General features: G+C 46.4%; 2 protein-coding genes across 2 annotated transcripts; both read left to right on the top strand.

The window, feature by feature from the left end:
• The first annotated feature begins 1,205 nt into the window (after positions 1-1,205).
• Positions 1,206-5,298, top strand: LOC123402067 (soluble inorganic pyrophosphatase 6, chloroplastic). The gene is made up of 5 exons (XM_045095929.1): positions 1,206-1,677; positions 3,985-4,085; positions 4,181-4,362; positions 4,801-4,899; positions 5,018-5,298. The coding sequence occupies exons 1-5, from the start codon at positions 1,289-1,291 to the stop codon at positions 5,108-5,110; spliced, it is 864 nt and encodes a 287-aa protein (XP_044951864.1). The 5' UTR covers positions 1,206-1,288; the 3' UTR covers positions 5,111-5,298.
• A 100-nt stretch (positions 5,299-5,398) lies between these two features.
• LOC123402066 (ethylene receptor 4-like) lies at positions 5,399-8,632 on the top strand. The gene is made up of 3 exons (XM_045095927.1): positions 5,399-7,468; positions 7,556-8,131; positions 8,221-8,632. The coding sequence occupies exons 1-2, from the start codon at positions 5,768-5,770 to the stop codon at positions 8,039-8,041; spliced, it is 2,187 nt and encodes a 728-aa protein (XP_044951862.1). The 5' UTR covers positions 5,399-5,767; the 3' UTR covers positions 8,042-8,131; positions 8,221-8,632.
• The last annotated feature ends 11,516 nt before the right edge of the window (positions 8,633-20,148 follow it).

Below are 20,148 nucleotides of genomic sequence, written 5' to 3'. Positions count from 1 at the left end.
CCATATGAGGCTTTATAGGATGCTCTCTCGTACCATGTTGATACTCACGTAGATCCAAAGTTGGACTTGGTTTTGTTGTCTAACATCATCACATCGCCCAATAAATCTGGTTGCCCAGATCCACATGATTATACCCTCATAAGCTTGTCGATGACATTGGAATAAAACAATCAGGAAGCATGAGGAGGCCAAAAGGGACTCATTGATGGTGTCGTCGCTTCAACGTCTCTGCTAAGACACACAGACAAAAGCCTATCCAAAATGAAAGTACACATCGTATGAAGAACTACTTTGTCTCCTCGCGCCAATATGTGGACTGGAGACGGAGGGGAAAAGCAGCCTTGCCGGAGAAGGGGAAGAAATCCTAGATGCCGGGTGTTGGGAAGGAAAAGGAAAGAGGCAGCTAGGAGAGAACCATTCATTGTTTAACGCCTCATGTGTCCAAGTAATGCTTGATTAATCTATGAGTGAGATGATCATGACACCATATTGAGAGCAAGACACATATGGTGACTTAATCAACCTTGGAACTTCACAACTCTATTCTTTAGTAAGCAATGTGTGTATGTGTGCATGTCTATGTTGTACATAGAATTTCTAGCTATACATGTGAAAGGATGACGACAATATGAGTTCTTTTCCTTGGGAATTTAAGGGGTCGTTTGGTACAAAAACAAGCGTAAAATTTTCGAGGATAAGATTTTCATAGAAAATATTTCTTTGCTAAAATTTGGATAAAAAAGTTTATTCTAGATTTCTTTGAATTTTTCTATGGGGTGGCCTGTTTCATCGAAATTTTGGAGGAAAACAGCACATGAGATTCTACTCCATTTTTTCTCTCTTTGTGTCTAAAATTCATCTTTTTTTCTACGTGACATCCAAACAACATTTTTGTGCATTTCTAATTTCTTGGTATTCCAAACGAGGAATGACTGTTTTTTTAGTCCTCACGAAAAAGACGTTTTTTTTATTGCAATGAGTTTTTTTTAGGGAATTTAGGAAAGACGAATGGAAGCACGTAGCCTACCCCATTGAGAGCCCAATTGTTTAGCCCAGCATCGAAATGGGCCTAAGAGTACCTTACGAACAAGCCCCTCCACGTGGCCCATGAAAACATTCTTGAGATCTGTCAGGGTAGGGCCCACCTAGCATAGCCCGTAGCCACCACCACGCAAAATCCGCAAAAAGTTTCATCGCCTCGTCATCCGCAGCTCCACTTTCCAGTCCGCAGTGACCGCCGCCGCCGCCACCTCCACCCGCTCCTCACCAACCCCCGGCGACACCCCGAATGGCGACGGCGGTCACGGCGTCCGCCACCGCGGCGACTCGCTTCACGCGCCTGGCGGGCGTCGGCCTCCGGCGCAGCAGCTACCGCCCCCGCACCGCCGTCCGCTTCCAGCGGCCGGGACTCACCACCACCGCGCTCCTCAGGCCCACCGAGCTCAAGCCAAAGGACCAGGGCCAGCCCGAGACGCTCGATTACCGCGTCTTCCTCATCGACGGCGGCGGCCGCAAGGTGTCCCCGTGGCACGACGTGCCGCTCCGCGCCGGGGACGGGGCGTTCCACTTCATCGTGGAGATCCCCAAGGAGAGCAGCGCCAAGATGGAGGTCGCCACCGACGAGGCCTACACTCCCATCAAGCAGGACACCAAGAAGGGCAACCTCCGTTACTACCCGTAAGGACTCTGAAACCACGGAAGTTTCGGCCCCAAATGCCGCAATTTGCGTTATTGCTGAAATCATTGCGTCTTCCGTGTCAAAACTGGAAGCAGAAAAATTGAAGTTGGGACTATAATAGCGAGCCAAATTATTGGGATTGTTTAATAGAGGGCTAGAGGCCAGATGTCTAATGGCAAACTGATTGCTATACTGATGAAATTGGGGGCTGTGAGGCCCTTTTAATTGGAAAAAAATAGTGGGCTAAAAAAGAGAATGCCATAAGTTCACCAAATTTTCAAGCTATCTACTCCCATCTTAAGAACGAAGGATGGAATAGATTAAAGATGAGTACATGTTGTTCACTTCCTGCTGCACTACCAGAACTACTAAATCGTTTTTGGTTCTAGAGCCTTAAGAGGATAAAACTGTGTGTTACAAAGAGGGATGATACCATCCCCGTGATATGAATTTGGTAAAAAAATACTGGCGCCTTTACAATTTAGTGCCCATTAGAACTATGGAGATTACATCCCTCTCATGAGTTTAGCTGGTATAATTCATTGTCATAATGGGTGGCTCGAATTTATAATTTGGTTCATCTATTGATGGTAAGATTGAGAGAGTAGTTGTATAGTCTTCAGTCAAATGTTTACAGTCTTGTTCACCTTTATGGTTGAGACTATGGAATCGTTGGTAAGTAAATATGTCTGTTGTATGGCCTAGCCAGTCTTAAGGGTTACAGTTTTTATGCAAATCGGCAGATGTGAAGATGCATTTTGTGTGCTTTCTGGCAATTTGATGATCCTTTGTGGAAATGCTGGCAGACAACTTAACCTTGATAGAAAGATTTGTAAGTGGCAATATGAAGAGAAACACTTGCACTTGTACTGATAGTTCATATAAGTGTTCTAGTGGCACCAACTAAAGTGTTGCGGTGGAATGTCCATAACTAAGCTGTTTATTGTCACTGTTGACTGTCATTTTGTGTTTATGGACACAAACACATGATCTTTGCTTGTCATTGTTTGTAACCGTAAGTGGCAATATGGAAACAAATACATGATATTTGCTTTTCACTGTTGATTGTCTTTGTCCGTAACCGTAAGTGGCAATATGAGGACAAACAAATGGTCTTTGCTTGTCACTGTAGATTGTAATTTTGTGTTTATATTAGCAAACTTTGCACCAACCGATGGTTGTTGTTATCCTTTATTTTAAAAAAAGGTAACTTTGGAAGAAAAACTGGCAGAGTGGTGGTTCTTTTCGTGCTTTCCTTTGTGGTATAGTGGAGAAATAATAGGAGGTTAGTATTCTTGCATCAATCGCTTTTAGGAAGCTTTACTTCAATGTAGAAAGGCTATAGAGGCCGCCATATGTTTTATTTCAGGTAGAGAGAAGTCCATATTACAACCTTGAACTCTTCCATCTGTCTAAAATTCAACCCTGAACTCTGAAACCGTCTAAGGTTCAACCCTGAACTATGAAAACCGGCTACGAACCGACCCTCCCCTCTCCTCAAACCGGTTTTCGCAGAGTAGGCCTGGTTTTGACCTGCTGACCGGCCAGTCAGCATCCCAGTAAGCAAGTCCACTTAACTTAAATGTTGACCAGAAAATGGAAGTGTCCAGAAAAAAAAAGAAAAAGTTACGTAAACTCAACACTACTATAGTGATCATCCTGGGAAAGTTCCACACTTCTATGCCAAACAGATTTAAAAATACACTTAAATTGCATTTTCAGCCCCTTTTGGGGTCAAATTTTGAGGGCATTCCTAATTCTGTTTGGAAAAAATGTTTGAAACTTTCCCAGAATGATCACTATGTTAGTTTCGATTTTACAGATTTACTTTTAAAAAAAAATCCGAACACTGCCATTTTTTGGTCAAAATTTGACCAAAAAGGGCTGAAAATTTTATGTAATTGCTTTTTTTAACCGGGTTGGCAAAAATGTGTGACACTTTCATTTCTTGGTCGTTTTTGTATAAATCTCTACGATTAAATGACACAAAAACTTAACTGACCATAGCTAGTTTGTACTGATTCAAGTTAAAGTGTGTTGTTGAATATTTTAGTGTGCTTGGTCGTTTTTTCTTGACAAAAGAAATTTTAAGCTGTGCTTTTATGCCTTATCCTGTTTCCTGTTGAAAAGGGGTCAGTGTGCATGTTTATTAGTTCATTTTCTTGTTGAGCTTTTATTTGGCATAAGCTTCAAGTGAGAAATTCCCCTGCTTGCTAGCAAGACAATTGAGGCAACGAGTTTATGCAACTATTGCCCCTGTTGATAAATTTGTGTGTGGCTATTCCTGATATCACCTGTTATATCAGCTACAACATCAACTGGAACTATGGGTTACTTCCCCAGACATGGGAAGACCCGACAGCTGCAAATGCTGATGTTGAAGGAGCACTTGGAGACAATGATCCTGGTAGTTAACTTCTCTGGTTTACTATCTTTGATGAGCATGGTTTTCGTATTAGCTCTATCCACTCTAATAAATCTTCCCCTTGACTTCTTTTTCAGTTGATGTTGTCGAGATTGGTGAAAGACGGGCCAATATTGGGGATGTTCTTAGGGTGAAACCATTGGCAGCTTTAGCGATGATTGACGAAGGAGAGCTTGACTGGAAAATTGTGGCCATTTCTTTGGACGATCCCAAAGCATCTCTTGTGAATGATGTAGATGATGTCGAGGAGCATTTTCCGGTATGATTGATGTCCTTATCCTTACGTTTTAGTGTTTGTCCTTGTTCTCCATTGCTACCCGGTGCCTATCTCCTCGATGGAAAGTAGGATATGCACATATGGTATGATCATATGAGCACTGTGGTTGCTAGTTTTGGTGTGAGCCAAGTAGCTTGGAAGCAAGTCCTATGCAGTATGCAGCAAATTTAGTTTGCAGTAATGGCACTGAAAAATAGCGCTCCTGGTAGAATGATTCAGCCCTAGTCAATATCTCACATGCTTTACTGTAACAACCGCTGGTGCATTTCCATGAAGCTTTTCAACTGTCTCTGATTGTTAGGTTTTCTCCTGAAACTCCGCAAGTTCCCCAGTTGGCATTGACTGAAACCTAACGGCAACTAATTACGCCCAACTGTTCTTTTCGACTGTTCTTACCAACGTTTTGCGGCACCTATCCAGGGAACGTTGACTGCAATCAGAGACTGGTTCAGAGACTACAAGATCCCAGACGGGAAGCCCGCCAACAGATTCGGCTTGGGCGACAAGCCCACAAGCAAGGTAAGGCCGATCTTCGCTCAGCTTCTTGGTTTATACCCTCCTGAAACGCGGAAGATATTTACATACAACATATCTGATGCTATCTATCTACCTATCTATCCTTGTGTGCCGCAACCAGGAATATGCCCTGAAGGTGATAGAGGAAACCAACGAGTCATGGGAGAAATTGGTGAAGAGGAAAATCCCGGCGGGAGAGCTCTCGCTAGCCTAGTAGCCTTTCATAGGCCCCATGAGAAGCCGACGACACATTCTTTCAGTGACATACCCATAAGTGTGCTGCTCTTTTGTGACACATAACTATGACCATGCTTCTTCATCTGCAAAACATTCTGTGTACCTGTTAAAACAGGAAATAATGATTGAATAATCAATCTGGTGGCGCGAATAAGGATTTCCTGAGCCAAGTTTTTTCACAATGAAACCGAATGAATGCTCTCTGGTCCAGTTATTAATTACTCCTAGTGTCAAATGAGAAGATGCATTTGCCGAGTTCTTCATCCTCTTTTTCAAAAGCTTGTCTCCATACCATGCCCGCGCCCGCCATGGCCATGCCTCTGTTTTTCTCTCAGAGGAAGCCATGCCTCTGTTGCAAGGCCTGGGGTGGGCTGTGGGGTCGGGCTGTCAGCCAGCCAGGGTGATGGCCCCGATGCATGGGCCGGCCGCTGCATGGGGCATGTCAGCGTTCGGTACGCACCTGTCCTCTCCCCCGCCCTCCACCGCACCGGAACCAACCGCCACCTCCGCGCCTCCCTCCCTCCACGTCGGCATCTTCTCCGACCAGATCACTGCGCGCATGCATATACTGGAGTACCACTGCATGCATCAGTCTGACTGACTGCCACCAGAGGGGACCCGACCGGCCGAGGCAATGGCGCGGCACTTCGCGGCGGCGGCGGCGGCGGTGCAGCGGTACTACTGCGGCGGCGGGTGCGACGGGCGGGACGACGGCGCGGTGCAGGCGATGCTGCAGTGCCAGCGGGTGAGCGACTTCCTCATCGCCGCCTCCTACCTCTCCATCCCGCTGGAGCTGCTCTACTTCGCCTCCTGCGCCGACCTGGCGCCGCTCAAGTGGCTGCTGCTGCAGCTGGCCGCCTTCGCCGTGCTCGGCGGCGCCACCCACCTGCTCGCCGTCTTCTCCCACGCCCACCCGCACTCCTCGGGCCTCCTCCTCGCCTCCACCGCCGCCAAGCTCCTCGCCGCGCTCGTCTCCTTCGCCACCGCCGTCTCCCTCGTCGCCCTCATCCCGCGCCTCATCCGCGCCAAGCTCCGGGAGGCATTCCTGCGGGCCAAGGCGCGCCAGCTCGACCGCGACCTCGGCCTCATCCGCCGCCGCGTCGAGGCCACCTCCCGCCTCGTCCGCATGCTCACCCACCGCATCCGCAGCTCCCCGCTCGACGCGCACACCATCCTCCACACCACCATGCTCCACCTCGCCGACGCCCTCGAGCTCCACAGCTGCGCCGTCTGGATGCCCGGCCGCGACGCCGCCGACGACCTCCACCTGGTGCACCAGCTCAGCCTCAGGGGCAAGGGGCCCGTCCGCGTCGTGGTCGGCTCGCAGGCCCCCATCTCGGCAGATGACCCGGACGTGGTCGACGTAATGGCAAGCGAGGCCGCCAAGGTGCTCGGGCCAGGCTCGGTCCTCGCCACGGCGAGCAGCGGCGAGCTCCAGCCGCCCGGAGCCGTGGCCGCCATACGGATCCCCATGCTCAAGGTCTCCAACTTCGACGGAAGAAAGACGCCGGTGGCGAGCTCATACGCCATCTTGGTGTTGGCCCTTCGCAGCAAGGCATCAGGCTCCGGTTCCGGAGAGTGGGGCGGCCATGACCTGGAGGTTGTGCAGGTCATCGCCGACCAGGTCGCCGTGGCGCTCTCCCACGCGGCGGTCCTAGAGGAGTGGCAGGCCATGAGCGACAGGCTTGCCGAGCAGAACAGGGCCTTGCTGCACGCCAAGCACGACGCGATGATGGCGACGGAGGGCATCAACAGCATCCAGAGCGCCATGTGCGACGGCATGCGGAGGCCGATATACTCCATCATCGGGCTGCTCTCCATGGTGCGGCAGGCGGAGGACATGCGCCCCCAACAGAGGCTCGTGGCCGACGCCATTGCCAGGACGAGCACCCTGTCGCTGGCGCTGATGAACGACGTCGACACGGAGACGTTGACGGTGAACCGCGTGCCGTTCGACCTGCGATCCCTGATGAGGGAGGCCATGAGCGTCGCGGGGTGCCTGGCCAGCTGCGGCGGGGTTGGTTTCTCGTACCAGCTGGAGAACGCCTTGCCTGAGTGGGTCGTCGGCGACGAGACGAGGGTCTTCCATCTCCTGCTGCAGATGGCCGGCGACGTGCTCGGCCAGCGACGAGATGGAGCAGGGCGTCTCTCCTTCTCCATCAAAAGCTGCAGCGCGGATGAAAAGGATTCTTCCACCCCGGTGTGGCCAGATCTGTCCACAGGGTGTAGCGTATGCGTTGAGTTTCAGGTTGCCATGGAAAGATCAACTGGGTGCAGCCAGACACCCAGTGGACCGGCCAGCTCTCAGATCAACACGTGCAAGAAGATCGTGCAGGTTGGTAGAGTACTCACTTGGTATACCAAAAGCAAAATTGCGCAGCTACCGGTTGTTGTTAATCCATCCTTCCTCTCATTTCTTCAGATGATGAACGGCACCGTGTGGTCGGCATCGGATGGCGAAAGCATCACCCTCATCCTGCACTTCCAGCTGCAGCAATCAGGCATGTGCAGAAGAACGTCGTCGTCCATCCCTCACTTCAATGGCCTGAGGATCCTGCTCGCAGACGGCGACGCCATGAGCCGGGCGGTGACCCAGAAGCTCCTCGAGGAGCTCGGCTGCCAGGTCATATCGGCGTCGTCGGGCGCCCATTGCCTGGCCTTGCTGGGGAGCGCCGGCTCCTCATTCCAGCTCCTCCTCCTCGACCTTGACATGGATGCATTTGAGGTGGCCCTCCGGATCAGGGGGCTCAAGAACAGGCGCTGGCTTCTCATTGCTGCTGCTCTTGCCGTGACCGTGGACGACGGCATCCGTGAGATGTGCCGCAACTCGGGGATAAACAGCCTGATCCAGAAACCCCTCACACTGACGGCGCTGGGAGCTCAGCTCCACAGAGTCCTTCGGAACTGATGGTGGAATTAGTCATCTCATGCATAATGCCTATTGTGTTTCCATCACAAGACAAGGGGCTGATCCACAAGCTTCTAAGATGAACGAGAGGTAAATTGGCAAAAAAAAAAGTATTTGATCATCTGTGCATTTAGTTTCATATCAATGACTTTGGATGTAATTTGCAAAATGTATTTCAGAAGAAGAAAACACGTGACGTAATGCACGCGAAATAAAAGGGGGGCGGGCTAGAACCGCAAGAAGGGAAGGGGCAGCATACACTCACCAGTCACGAAGATTGCAGCATCATCCTATACCAGCCAAGTGAATTGAGTCCTGGGATCAATAACAAGGAGCAGATAAACCAGCAGAATCTCCAACTGATTATGTTTTATGCATGTATATAATGTATTGTATTGTCCTCTGTAATTGTTGCGTTGCTACTTATTGGCTATTGCTGCTGCTTGCATGATCTTATCATCATCTGGCTTTTTCACTGAAGATGCTTGCAAAACTCACTTGGAACTTGCAATCAGTGTCGTGCAAAATAACACAGCAACAATTTAAAACTGTTTATATAACTTCTATATTGTCTTCTGGTTTTTGCTGGTCAGCAACAGAATAATCGGATGAAAATGCATTTCGGCAGGGGTGTGAGAAAGGCTGGAAGCGTATGCTCCTAGCAGGGACGCGTGCATGTTTATATAGGCATAAGCTGAAGAGATATACATGAGAAGAGGTTTAAGATCAATCTATCTTATCTACAGTTTAAACACAAGGAGATAGAAAGAGATCCTAACCAATACGTGTTATACAAGTCACGTATAATACAAAGAGATGTTTCGTCTAACATCCCCCCTCAATCACAACTGCCTAAGTTGAGATTGCGACGAAAAACACCAAGTTGCTGAGCTGTCAATGGTTTAGTGAACCCATCCGCCACTTGATCACCAGTAGGAATAAACCTGATATTCAACAACTTGTTGGCAACCCTTTCACGAACAAAGTGATAATCAACTTTAATGTGCTTGGTGCGAGCATGAAAGATAGGATTAGCAGACAAGTAAGTAACACCCAAATTATCACGTCAAAGAGAAGCTTCTCGAGGATGAGGCACACCAAGTTCTGTCAACAGAGTTTGTACCCAAATAACTTCAGCAGTAGCATTTGTCAGTGCCTTATACTCAGCTTCGGTACTGGAACGAGAGACAGTGGGTTGTTTGCGAGCAATCCAAGAGACAAGATTACTCCCAAGAAAAACTGCAAAACCTCCTGTGGAGCGACGATCATCAGGACAACCAGCCCAGTCTGCATCTAAAAAGGCACTAACCAGCATAGAATCTGTCTTACTAATACAGAGACCATGATGCATGGTTCCTTGTAAATACCGAATAATGCGCTTAACCAAGGACCAATGAACAGTGGTAGGAGCATGTAAGAATTGGCAAACTTTGTTGACAGAAAACGAGATGTCTGAACGAGTTAAAGTCACATATTGCAAGGCACCAACAATGCTTCTGTACTTTGTGGAGTCCTCATAAAGCGGCTCACCATCATAAAGGGATAGTTTTGCTGCGGTTGGGAGAGGAATGGAAACAGGTTTGCAACCTTTCATGTTCATACGTGTGAGAAGATCCACCAAATACTTGCCTTGAGAGAGAACAATACCATCACGAGTAGGTTTTACCTCAATGCCCAGAAAGTAGTGGAGTGTACCAAGATCTTTGAGGGCAAAGTCCATACGAAGATCTTTTAAAAGAGCATCAACCACATGAGCAGAGGAACTAGTGACAATAATATCATCAACATAAATAAGCATGAAAATTGTGACTCCATGTCTTGAATAGAAAAATAGGGAGGTATCTGCCTGTGAAGGATGAAATCCAAGAGACTGAAGTTTAGAGGACAAACGAGAATACCATGCCCGAGGTGCTTGTTTTAGGCCATAGATTGCTTTGTCAAGCTTGCAAACAAATGTAGGTGACTGTGAACTTTTATACCCAGGTGGTTGTCTCATAAAAACATCCTCTTCCAGAACACCGTGTAGAAACGCGTTCTTGACATCAAGTTGGCGCATAGACCAATTACAGGACACGGCAATAGACAGGATTAAACGGATGGTTGCAACTTTGACAACTGGGCTAAACGTATCCTCATAATCAATACCATAATGTTGCTTAAATCCTTTGGCAACAAGACGAGCCTTATATCTATCAATGGTACCATTAGAGTGTCGTTTTACCTTATAGACCCATTTGCAGTCAATGATATTTTGTCCAGGACGCGGGGGTACCAAATGCCATGTGTTATTGGACAAAAGTGCACCAAATTCTTCGTCCATAGCAGCTTTCCACTTAGGATCAGCAATAGCCTCCTTGAGATTTTCTGGTTCACCTGTAGCACAAAAAGAGCCCCAACGAATACAACCATCGGTGTGAACTTTGGGTTTAAGAATACCACTTTGTGACCTAGTATGAGCCCGAGGGGGTGGAGGTGCTGGTTGCATGGGTTGCATATTTTGCTCGACACGATGGGGCAGCGCAGAATCAGAAAATACCGGATCAGATGACACACCAGAAGAAACAGCAGGCGAGGCGGACGTTGCATGGGATGCCACCGACGCTGCATGGGATGCCACCGATGTTGCATGGGACGGCGACGCAGGAGCCTGTAGCGGGTCGCCACATCGAGGGGAGTCTCCCGTGTCCACGGCAGGAGACAGGGCGGGCCCACCACACGGGGGAGACCGCGGCCGATCCAAGGCGTGGTTGGGGAAGCGCGCCGCTGCAGGCGAATCTCCTGGGGGGGACCGCACCAAGTCCGAGGCGAGGGACAGCGCGGTCGCAGCCGTTGTCGGGCGCACCGGGTCCGAGGCGGGGGCCCGAGCGACAGACGTGTCTGGTTGGCGCGCCGGATCCGAGGTGGATGCAGGGGACCGGCCAACCGACGCAGCGGGTTGGTGCAATAAATCCGGAGAAGATCCAGGGGCTGCGGCGGCCGATCCCGAGGCCTGGAGGAGAGGATCGCCTGCCCCAGGTGCTGGAGGTGCTGATTCCAAGGCAGGCAGCCCTGGATTTTCTGTGGCCACCGGATCTGTAGAAACATTAGGCTGCATAAAATCATGAGAAATACCTGCGGAGTCCTGCACACTGTTAGCAGAGGTGGGTGCAAAAGTTGTAGAGATTGCCATGGGGTCATTTGGTGCTGCGGAAGGTGTAAGGGGGCTAGATAAATTGAGAAGGGTGGGTGGGAGAAGAACGAGTTCAGCACAAAGTTGAGCGCCGACATTGGGATGTAAAGATGCAAAGGGAAAAATATGTTCATCAAAAATAACATCCCGAGACACATAGACCTGCCCGGTGGAGACATCAAGGCATTTATATCCTTTGTGTAGATCACTGTAACCAATGAACACACATTGTTTTGAGCGGTACTCAAGTTTATGTTTGTTGAAGGGGCGGAGATTAGGCCAAACAGCACAACCAAAAATACGAAGAAAGGTGTAGTTAGGTGTGAGACCAAAAAGACGTTCCAAGGGAGTTTGGTTGTGAATGACACGGCTAGGAACACGATTAATAAGATAAACAGCCGTAGAGAAGGCCTCATCCCAGAATTTGAGAGGCATGGAGGCATGAGCGAGGAGGGAAAGACCAACCTCGACAATATGGCGATGCTTACATTCAACAGAACCATTTTGTTGGTGAGCATGAGGGCATGACACATGATGCGTAATGCCAAGTTTCTGAAAAAATTGGTTTAACTTTTGATACTCACCCCCCCAATCGGTTTGCATAGCAATAATTTTGCGGGCAAACAAACGTTCAACAAGTGCTTGAAAGATATGAAATTTTTGGAAGACATCTGATTTGTGTTTGATAAGATAAATCCAACTAAATTTGCTGAAATCATCAATGAAGCTAACATAATATTTTTGTCTACCAACTGAAAGAGGGCCAGGCCCCCAAACATCAGAATAAATGAGCTCTAAAGGAGCTTGAGACACACTAGTTGACCGAGAGTAGGGTAATTGATGGCTTTTAGCCATTTGACAAGCATCACACACAAGGTGATGATCTACTTTATTTGACACTGGGAGACTGTGGTTGCGTAGAATCTGCTGCACCACTGGGAAGGACGGATGACCTAGGCGTCTATGCCACCTAGAAGTAGATGGTTTGATGGCTCCAAGCATGTGACGCCCATGAGCACCTGGTTGGCCAGCAGCAATGGGGTACAACCCATTCTTACTCGGACCGTGAAGGATTGTGCCCCCCGTTTCCTGATCGTGAATAGAAAAGAACTCAGGGTAAACAACAAGGTAGGCATCATTATCTTTTGTAAGTTGGGAACCAGAGAGGAGATTTTTGGATTTGGAAACATGAAGAATATTGTTTAGGTGTAATGGTTTATGTGGAGTAGGAAGCAGCGAATGACCAACATGATTAATCTCCATACCTTGACCACTTGCAGTGTGGATTTGCTTCGGTCCAGTATATCGATCATGCACGACAAGCTTCTCCAACTCGCCGGTGACATGGTCCGTAGCACCGGTGTCAAGATACCAGTTGGTATCGACGCCGTAGGCAGCAGAGACAGTGTTTGTAGACTTGGTGTTGCCGTCGCTGCTGTTGCCGCCACCGCCGCCGTTGTTGCCGCCACCACCACCTTGACGCTTGGGAGGAGGATTGAAGTTTTTGTCATAGCGCTTGAAGCAGCGCCAGGCAGCGTGGCCCTGCCGCTTGCAAATCTGGCAGGTCTCATCCCGCCCGCCACAGGAAGGAGGGGCAGCAGCGGTGTTGGGGAAGAACCCTCCGCCAGCACCACGGTAGGCAGCAGGATTGCCGCCGCCAGGACCAGAGGGGCGAGTGTCGGTGTTGTTGCGGGAGCCCCCCTTGGAGGCGAGGTTGATGTAGAAGGAGTTGGTGTTGCTGTCGTTTTGTGCGTCGATGCGGGCCTCCACCGTGTTGAGCAAGGAGAAAAGCTTGGTGAGACCGATCTTCTGATCAGCCTCGGGACGAGATGAGAGGGCGGCAACGTACGGGTTGTAGTCAGAGTCCAATCCTTGCAGCATATAGGACACCAACTCGTCGTCGTCAATAGGTTTGCCTGCTGCCGCCATCTCATCTGCAAATCCCTTCATCTTGGTGAAGTAGATGGCGACAGGAGAGTCACCCTTCTTGGTGTTGCCGAGCTGCCCCCGGAGTTGGATGTGGCGCGCCCTGGAGTGGGAGGCGAACATCTGCTGGATCGCCGTCCAGACACCGGTTGCAGAAGCCAATGAGTGCACCTAAAGGAGAACATCGCGAGATAGGGAGGCAAGAAGAAAAGTGAGGACCTGCTGATCCTGCGTGTACCAGAGGACTTGGGCAGGATTGGGAATCGAAGAGATCTCCTTCTTCCCTGCAACATCAGTCTCGGTGGTCAAAACGGCGGGCGGCTCGGCCATGGTGCCATCAAGGTAGCCCATGAGTCCGGCGGCGCGCACATGTGGGAGGACCTGCGCCTTCCACACCAAAAAATTATCCCTAGCTAGCTTTTCGGTTATGGTGTGACCTAGCGCAGCGAGGGAGGCAGCCATGGTGGAGCTTGGGGAGGAAGATGACATGTCGATGGAAGAGGTGGCTCTTATACCATGTGAGAAAGGCTGGAAGCGTATGCTCTTAGCAGGGACGCGTGCATGTTTATAGAGGCATAAGCCGAAGAGATATACAAAACTATGATATTTGAGAATTTGACAAAACTATGATAATGAAAAGTGTTTGAAATTGAATAAATAATGCAAAACTATTTTCAATTTTCAAAAGTAATTATTTTGACTATCCAAACTATTATCTATTTTGTTATTTTCAATTAAAAACTATGTTTATTAAAAATTCTTTTTGCATATTTGAGAATTTGACAAAACTATGATAATGAAAAGTATTTGAAATTGAATAAATAATGCAAAACTATTTTCAATTTTCAAAAGTAATTATTTTGACTATCCAAAGTATTTGAACTTATTTTTTGAACTTATTTTTTGAACTTATTTGAACTCTATACTTTTTGTATGTTGAAAATGCACCATTCAAAGTCACATCACAAAATTTCAACAATTTCTGACTTCATTTGGTATTCTTCGTGCATTTACTTATTTTTTTTGAGCTAGTTGACCCTGAAATTGAAAAGCATTATGAATGAACTATGAAAATGTTGAAAGTTGGCATGCTATCATCATTTCACCCACATAGCATGTGTTAAAAAGTTGAGAGGGCTACGACAAAAACTGGATGCACTTCGTGTACAAAACGGACAATCTCTCTCGAAGTATTAGCGTTTCGAACGAGAACTCATCTCTTACAAAGGGATTTCATTTTTTTGAACTTATTTGAACTCCATACTTTTTGTGTGTTCAAAATGCACCATTCAAAGGCACATCACAAAATTTCAACAATTTCTGACTTCATTTGGTATTCTTCGTGCATTTACTTATATTTTTTTTTGAGCTAGTTGACCCTGAAATTGAAAACAACTACAAATGAACTATCAAAATGTTGAAAGTTGGCATGCTATCATCATTTCACCCACATAGCATGTGTTAAAAAGTTGAGAGGGCTACGACAAAAACTGGATGCACTTCGTGTACAAAACGGACAATCTCTCTCGAAGTATGTGCGTTTCGAACGAGAACTCATCTCTTACAAAGGGATTTCGTTTTTTGAACTTATTTGAACTCCATACTTTTTGTGTGTTCAAAATGCACCATTCAAAGGCACATCACAAAATTTCAACAATTTCTGACTTCATTTGGTATTCTTCGTGCATTTACTTATTTTTTTTGAGCTAGTTGACCCTGAAATTGAAAAGCACTACAAATGAACTCTGAAAATGTTGAAAGTTGGCATGCTATCATAATTTCACCCACATAGCATGTGTTAAAAAGTTGAGAGGGCTACGTAAAAAACTAGATGCACTTCGTGTACAAAACGGACAATCTCTCTCGAAGTATTAGGGTTTCGAACGAGAACTCATCTCTTACAAAGGGATTTCATTTTTTTGAACTTATTTGAACTCCATACTTTTTGTGTGTTCAAAATGCACCATTCAAAGGCAGATCACAAAATTTCAACAATTTCTGACTTCATTTGGTATTCTTCGTGCATTTACTTATTTTTTTTGAGCTAGTTGACCCTGAAATTGAAAAGCACTACAAATGAACTATGAAAATGTTGAAAGTTGGCATGCTATCATCATTTCACCCACATAGCATGTGTTAAAAAGTTGAGAGGGCTACGACAAAAACTGGATGCACTTCGTGTACAAAACGGACAATCTCTCTCGAAGTATCAGCGTTTCGAACGAGAACTCATCTCTTACAAAGGGATTTCATTTTTTTGAACTTATTTGAACTCCATACTTTTTGTGTGTTCAAAATGCATCATTCAAAGGCACATGACAAAATTTCAACAATTTCTGACTTCATTTGGTATTCTTCGTGCATTTACTTATTTTTTTTGAGCTAGTTGACCCTGAAATTGAAAAGCACTACAAATGAACTATGAAAATGTTGAAAGTTGGCATGCTATCATCATTTCACCCACATAGCATGTATGGTGGACACTCCCTCACCTGATTTTTCGACCGTCGATGATGGTCGCTACTCCTTCTTCCCCTAGTGCATAACAAATATCTAGCACAAAGAGAAGAAGGAGAAGCAACCCCCACAACAACAGTCGGCATTCTTCTTCTCTCATGTATGGTGGACACTCCCTCACCTGATTTTTTGACCGTCGATGATGGTCGCTATTCCTTCTTTCCCTAATGCATAACAAATATCTAGCACAAGGAGAAGAAGTAAAAGCAACCCCCACAACAAAAGTGGTTCCGCGGCACGCCACGTGGTTCCGCTGCACGCCACGTGGGACTAATGGTCTTTCATTTTTAAATGACTGTTTTAATCAAAAACAGATCTGTTACAAAAGGGATTTCATTTTTTGAACTTATTTGAACTAAAGACTTTTTGTATATATATGTGGTCGAAATGCATGATACCATGAAGTTAGAAAGGGCTAAACCATTCAAAAGTAGCAAATGAAGTTAGAAAGGGCTAAACCATTGAAATTTGGAAACTATAATGGCACAAACAGAAACTAGACATATATAAATTGGTCCAAGCAGTACATGATACTAGTCCAAACAGTACATAATAATAGCTACCATAGATATATATACAAGTGTTCGACATTGAGAACACTACTCGTCTGAATCGTCTGAATCAGAATGTCCACCTTCCTCGAGGTGACGCTGGCCATAGTTCACGACTCGAATCTTGCGGTACAACTCGTATGAAACGTATGCATCTTTTGCTGCATACTCCATGTTGATAGGATCAAGTGGGGCCTTCTCCCAAAGTTTGTGCTGAGACTTTGGGAAACTGGTCTTCATATCACCATATTCCTCGTCGATCAAGGCAACTGCCATATGAGCCATCAAAGTCCTGACATGTCGAAGCCTGAATACCGTTTGGAGATCAATGAGGCAACCAGTTGGTATCTCAATACCGAAGCTGTACCTCATCTTCAGCTTGTCGTTTCTTATGTCAACGATAGCAAAAGTGATGCCGCTGCGAAGGAAGTCCATGAGTTCTGGACAATGCTTGTCACTACTGCAACAGAAACAAATTAAAATGGAACAAATGTTACATACTGCTGCAATAAGGAAACATGTTTCACTACAACTAAAGATAAAATTATCTTTAGGATTCAAATAGAACATATGCAATGGAACCTAGAGAGATCACTATAGCTATCCAATGGAACCTAGAGAGATCACCAGCTATATGCAATTTTCATGACTATGACATATCATATTGCTATCCAATGGAACCTAGAGAGATCACTAGCTATATGCAATTTTCATAACCTTGGATCAAAGAACACCGCATAAAACTGTATCACTACAACTATGATTTCAATGGAACATATTGAATCAATCAGATTTTTCAGATTGTGGAACACTATTCCAATCAGATTGTGTTCCGTTCAACTAATCAAAATTGTTTCACTACAACTATTTGAAGCGAACCAACTATGATTCCAATGGAACATATTAAACACTAGTTGATTCTAATATGATTTTTCAGATTATGGAACACTATTCCAATCAGATTGTGTTCCCCTTCAACTAATCAAAATTGTTTCACTACAACTATTTGAAGGGAACCAACTATGATTCCAATGGAACATATTAAACACTAGCTGATTCTAATACGATTTTTCAGATTATGGAACACTATTCCAATTAGATTGTGTTCCCCTTCAACTAATCAAAATTGTTTCACTACAACTATTTGAAGGGAACCAACTATGATTGAAACAAATAAACTTACAATGTCATTATCTTGGATCAAAGAAAGCCTCAAAACTTACCTCGCCCATTGGAAGATCAAGACATGGCGTGCGAAGCATAGTTGGATGACGGCAACACCGCGTTGATCGGCTACTCCAGATCAAGCCCCAAGAACTTCTCATGATCCATTGCGGCGTCAAGCCATTTTTCCTTCAACTGTTCAAGAAAAAACGGCACCTCCCTGCTCTCGTTCGTGTACACGACATCGAGCATGGTCGTGCCATGTGCGAGCACCTTTTGAAAGTGAGTTGGCATGGTGGAAGAAGAGAAGGGAAGAAGAGAGGAGAAGAACACAGAGGGAGAGCGAGAGAGAAGAAGAAACAGAGAAATGGCGACTGTGCTTCGGTTCGTGCTTTTCATCGCCCGAAACGACGCGGGATGCAAACCGTTTGGGCCTTTAGTTCCGGGTTGAGCCACCAACCGGGACTAAAGAGGTATACCAACGGTTGCCACCACTACGGCAGGCCACGTGTTGGGCCTTTAGTCCCGGATCGAGCCACCAACCGGGACTAAAGGGGGATACGAACGGTTGCCACCACCACTGCCTGCCGCGTAGCCCTTTAGTCCCAGTTTGGGACACGAACCGGGACTAAAGGCTCCTTACGGGCCGGGACTAAAGCCTCGAGGGAGGTATTGAGAATTGGGGCGACGTGGCCGGGCCTTTAGTCCCGGCCCAGAGGCAGGCCGGGACTAAAGGGTCCCGGCCAAAGGCCCGTTTTCCACTAGTGGGTGACTACCTATTTCCTACCACTTGCGGCGCTTCGCGACCGCTTGGAATATTTGGAGAAGTTCACGTATGTCTCCTTTGCTTCTAGTACTTATGATTATTAGCTAAATCATCCCCAATTTGTGTATCTATATTTTTTTTGTTCAAAACGCACCTCTTTTAGTTCCTCTCTTGTAAGGGGAGCCATCTTTTGATACAAGCATTGAAGCCTTAAGAGTTCTCACACAGTAATCTCTGCAATAATAACAAATTGGGTCGTCTACCTCTAGCTGGTGGGTACTTGCGTCATCTCATGTTGCTAGCTGGCGAGGTAGTAGTGCGTCGGCACGCCATGCCCTAGCATTAGCCCATTGTTAGTTATCGTGTACCTACAGTAGTTATTGCCCGTGTCTTTCCTTTACATATTGGTGTGTTCTCCTTGGTGGCATGTGTATGGTCTATTGCCCGGTTTGTAGGGATCTTATATACTCCCTCTGTCTCAAAATAAGTTTCTTAAGCTTAGTACAATTTTATACTAGAGTTAGTACAAAGTTAAGACAGTTATTTTGAGATGGAGGAGTACGTAGTTGGCTGGGTGTAGAAGTCTATTGGTTGTTGGTCTATTTATAGCCGGTTACAGTTGATGTTTTGTGGCGGTGACGTGGGTTGGGCTTGGAAGGTATCAAGCTCTGTGCTGCGCATATCTGCTTGCGATTTACGGTGCATGGACAGGGCGGTGCTTGCATGGATGTGCAAGTCCTTTATCTAGGAAAAATTGATGTACAAGTCCTTCCATGTGCGCTACGAAGGATGAGTATTTCTTTTCAAGAAGTGCCTATTAGTATGTATATCTCAAAGTTTGGAAATGGATGGTCCGTAAGCGAGTAGATGTTGTAATGTACAATAATAAGGAAGTGCCTATTAGTATGCTTTTCTTGAAATAAGATGGTCAGTAACCGAGTAAATGTTACAATTCACAATGAATTGAACATCCACTTATTTTAATATCATATAAATAATTGAATAAGATAGTTTATTATATGCAACTGTCATAAGAAATGGACCTGACACTTAGCAAAACGTTCACTATTTTGTATTTTCCCAACACCCATAAGAGCAATCAGAATATGCTCAAAATCAGATCCTCTTTCCACTAGCTATGATAAAATGCAATCTGAAGGACAGAAACATTAGGGGAGTATTGTTCATAAATAAATGTCCATGGTAAGCATATCCTCACAAATGACATTGTTCCGATCTTTATCTAAGTTGTCAACTAAAACCTGCCAGCTCAATAATGGAATCACTTGTCAACCCTTAAATACTCCAAAAAATGTAGGTGAAAACTCCAATGATGAATTAATTAGATCTCAATAACGAAGTGGTAAATATGAAAATCAGCTCCCTGTTGATTCTACATGCACTACTGCCTACGTTTTGGGGAGGTTGACATGATCTACAGCAGAGACAGCAAATAAAGAAAATCAGATTGTTGATTAGCCTATCTGCAAGGATCGGATGACAACGACATATGAACCATTTGAACTGGGATTAGGCGATGCACTGCAGCTTGCTTCTTCGTGGTGCACCGCCTTCTTGGAAACTCCGGCAGTGGGCTTGGTGGCCGCCGTGCCAGAGTGGGCCTTCTGCTTCCTGAAGAAGGACCTCACATGTGATCTCTCTTAGTCTGGTCTGTTGTGTCGGAGAGGATTAGAGGACTGGAGGGGGCCAATGGTGGATAGGGGGTTGGGGATTTCCCAGCGCACAAAAGCTGAGTTCATGCTCGCTGCGATCTCCCAAAAGCAAGCTGCATGCCCCCACTAGTGAGAAGAAGAAAGGGAGGAGAGACGGTGCTAGATGGGCAGCAAGGGGTGGAGGTGGGGGAGAGAGGGGCACAAGATTGTGGACTTCTAGATAGGTTGAGGCTCGTGGGAGCGAGTCAAAGCAGTGGACCGACCTGTTAGCCTGGTCAAACCGATGGAAAGACCACAGCAAACTAAACTCATTAGGAAAACAGCTGTCAAGCTCTTGTTAG

Source organism: Hordeum vulgare, chromosome 6H (genome assembly GCF_904849725.1).
Source record: "Hordeum vulgare subsp. vulgare chromosome 6H, MorexV3_pseudomolecules_assembly, whole genome shotgun sequence".
Classification (NCBI taxonomy): Eukaryota; Viridiplantae; Streptophyta; class Magnoliopsida; order Poales; family Poaceae; genus Hordeum; species Hordeum vulgare.
The sequence above is the reverse complement of the archived record's forward strand: the minus strand, read 5'-3'. Positions and strand labels throughout refer to the sequence as shown.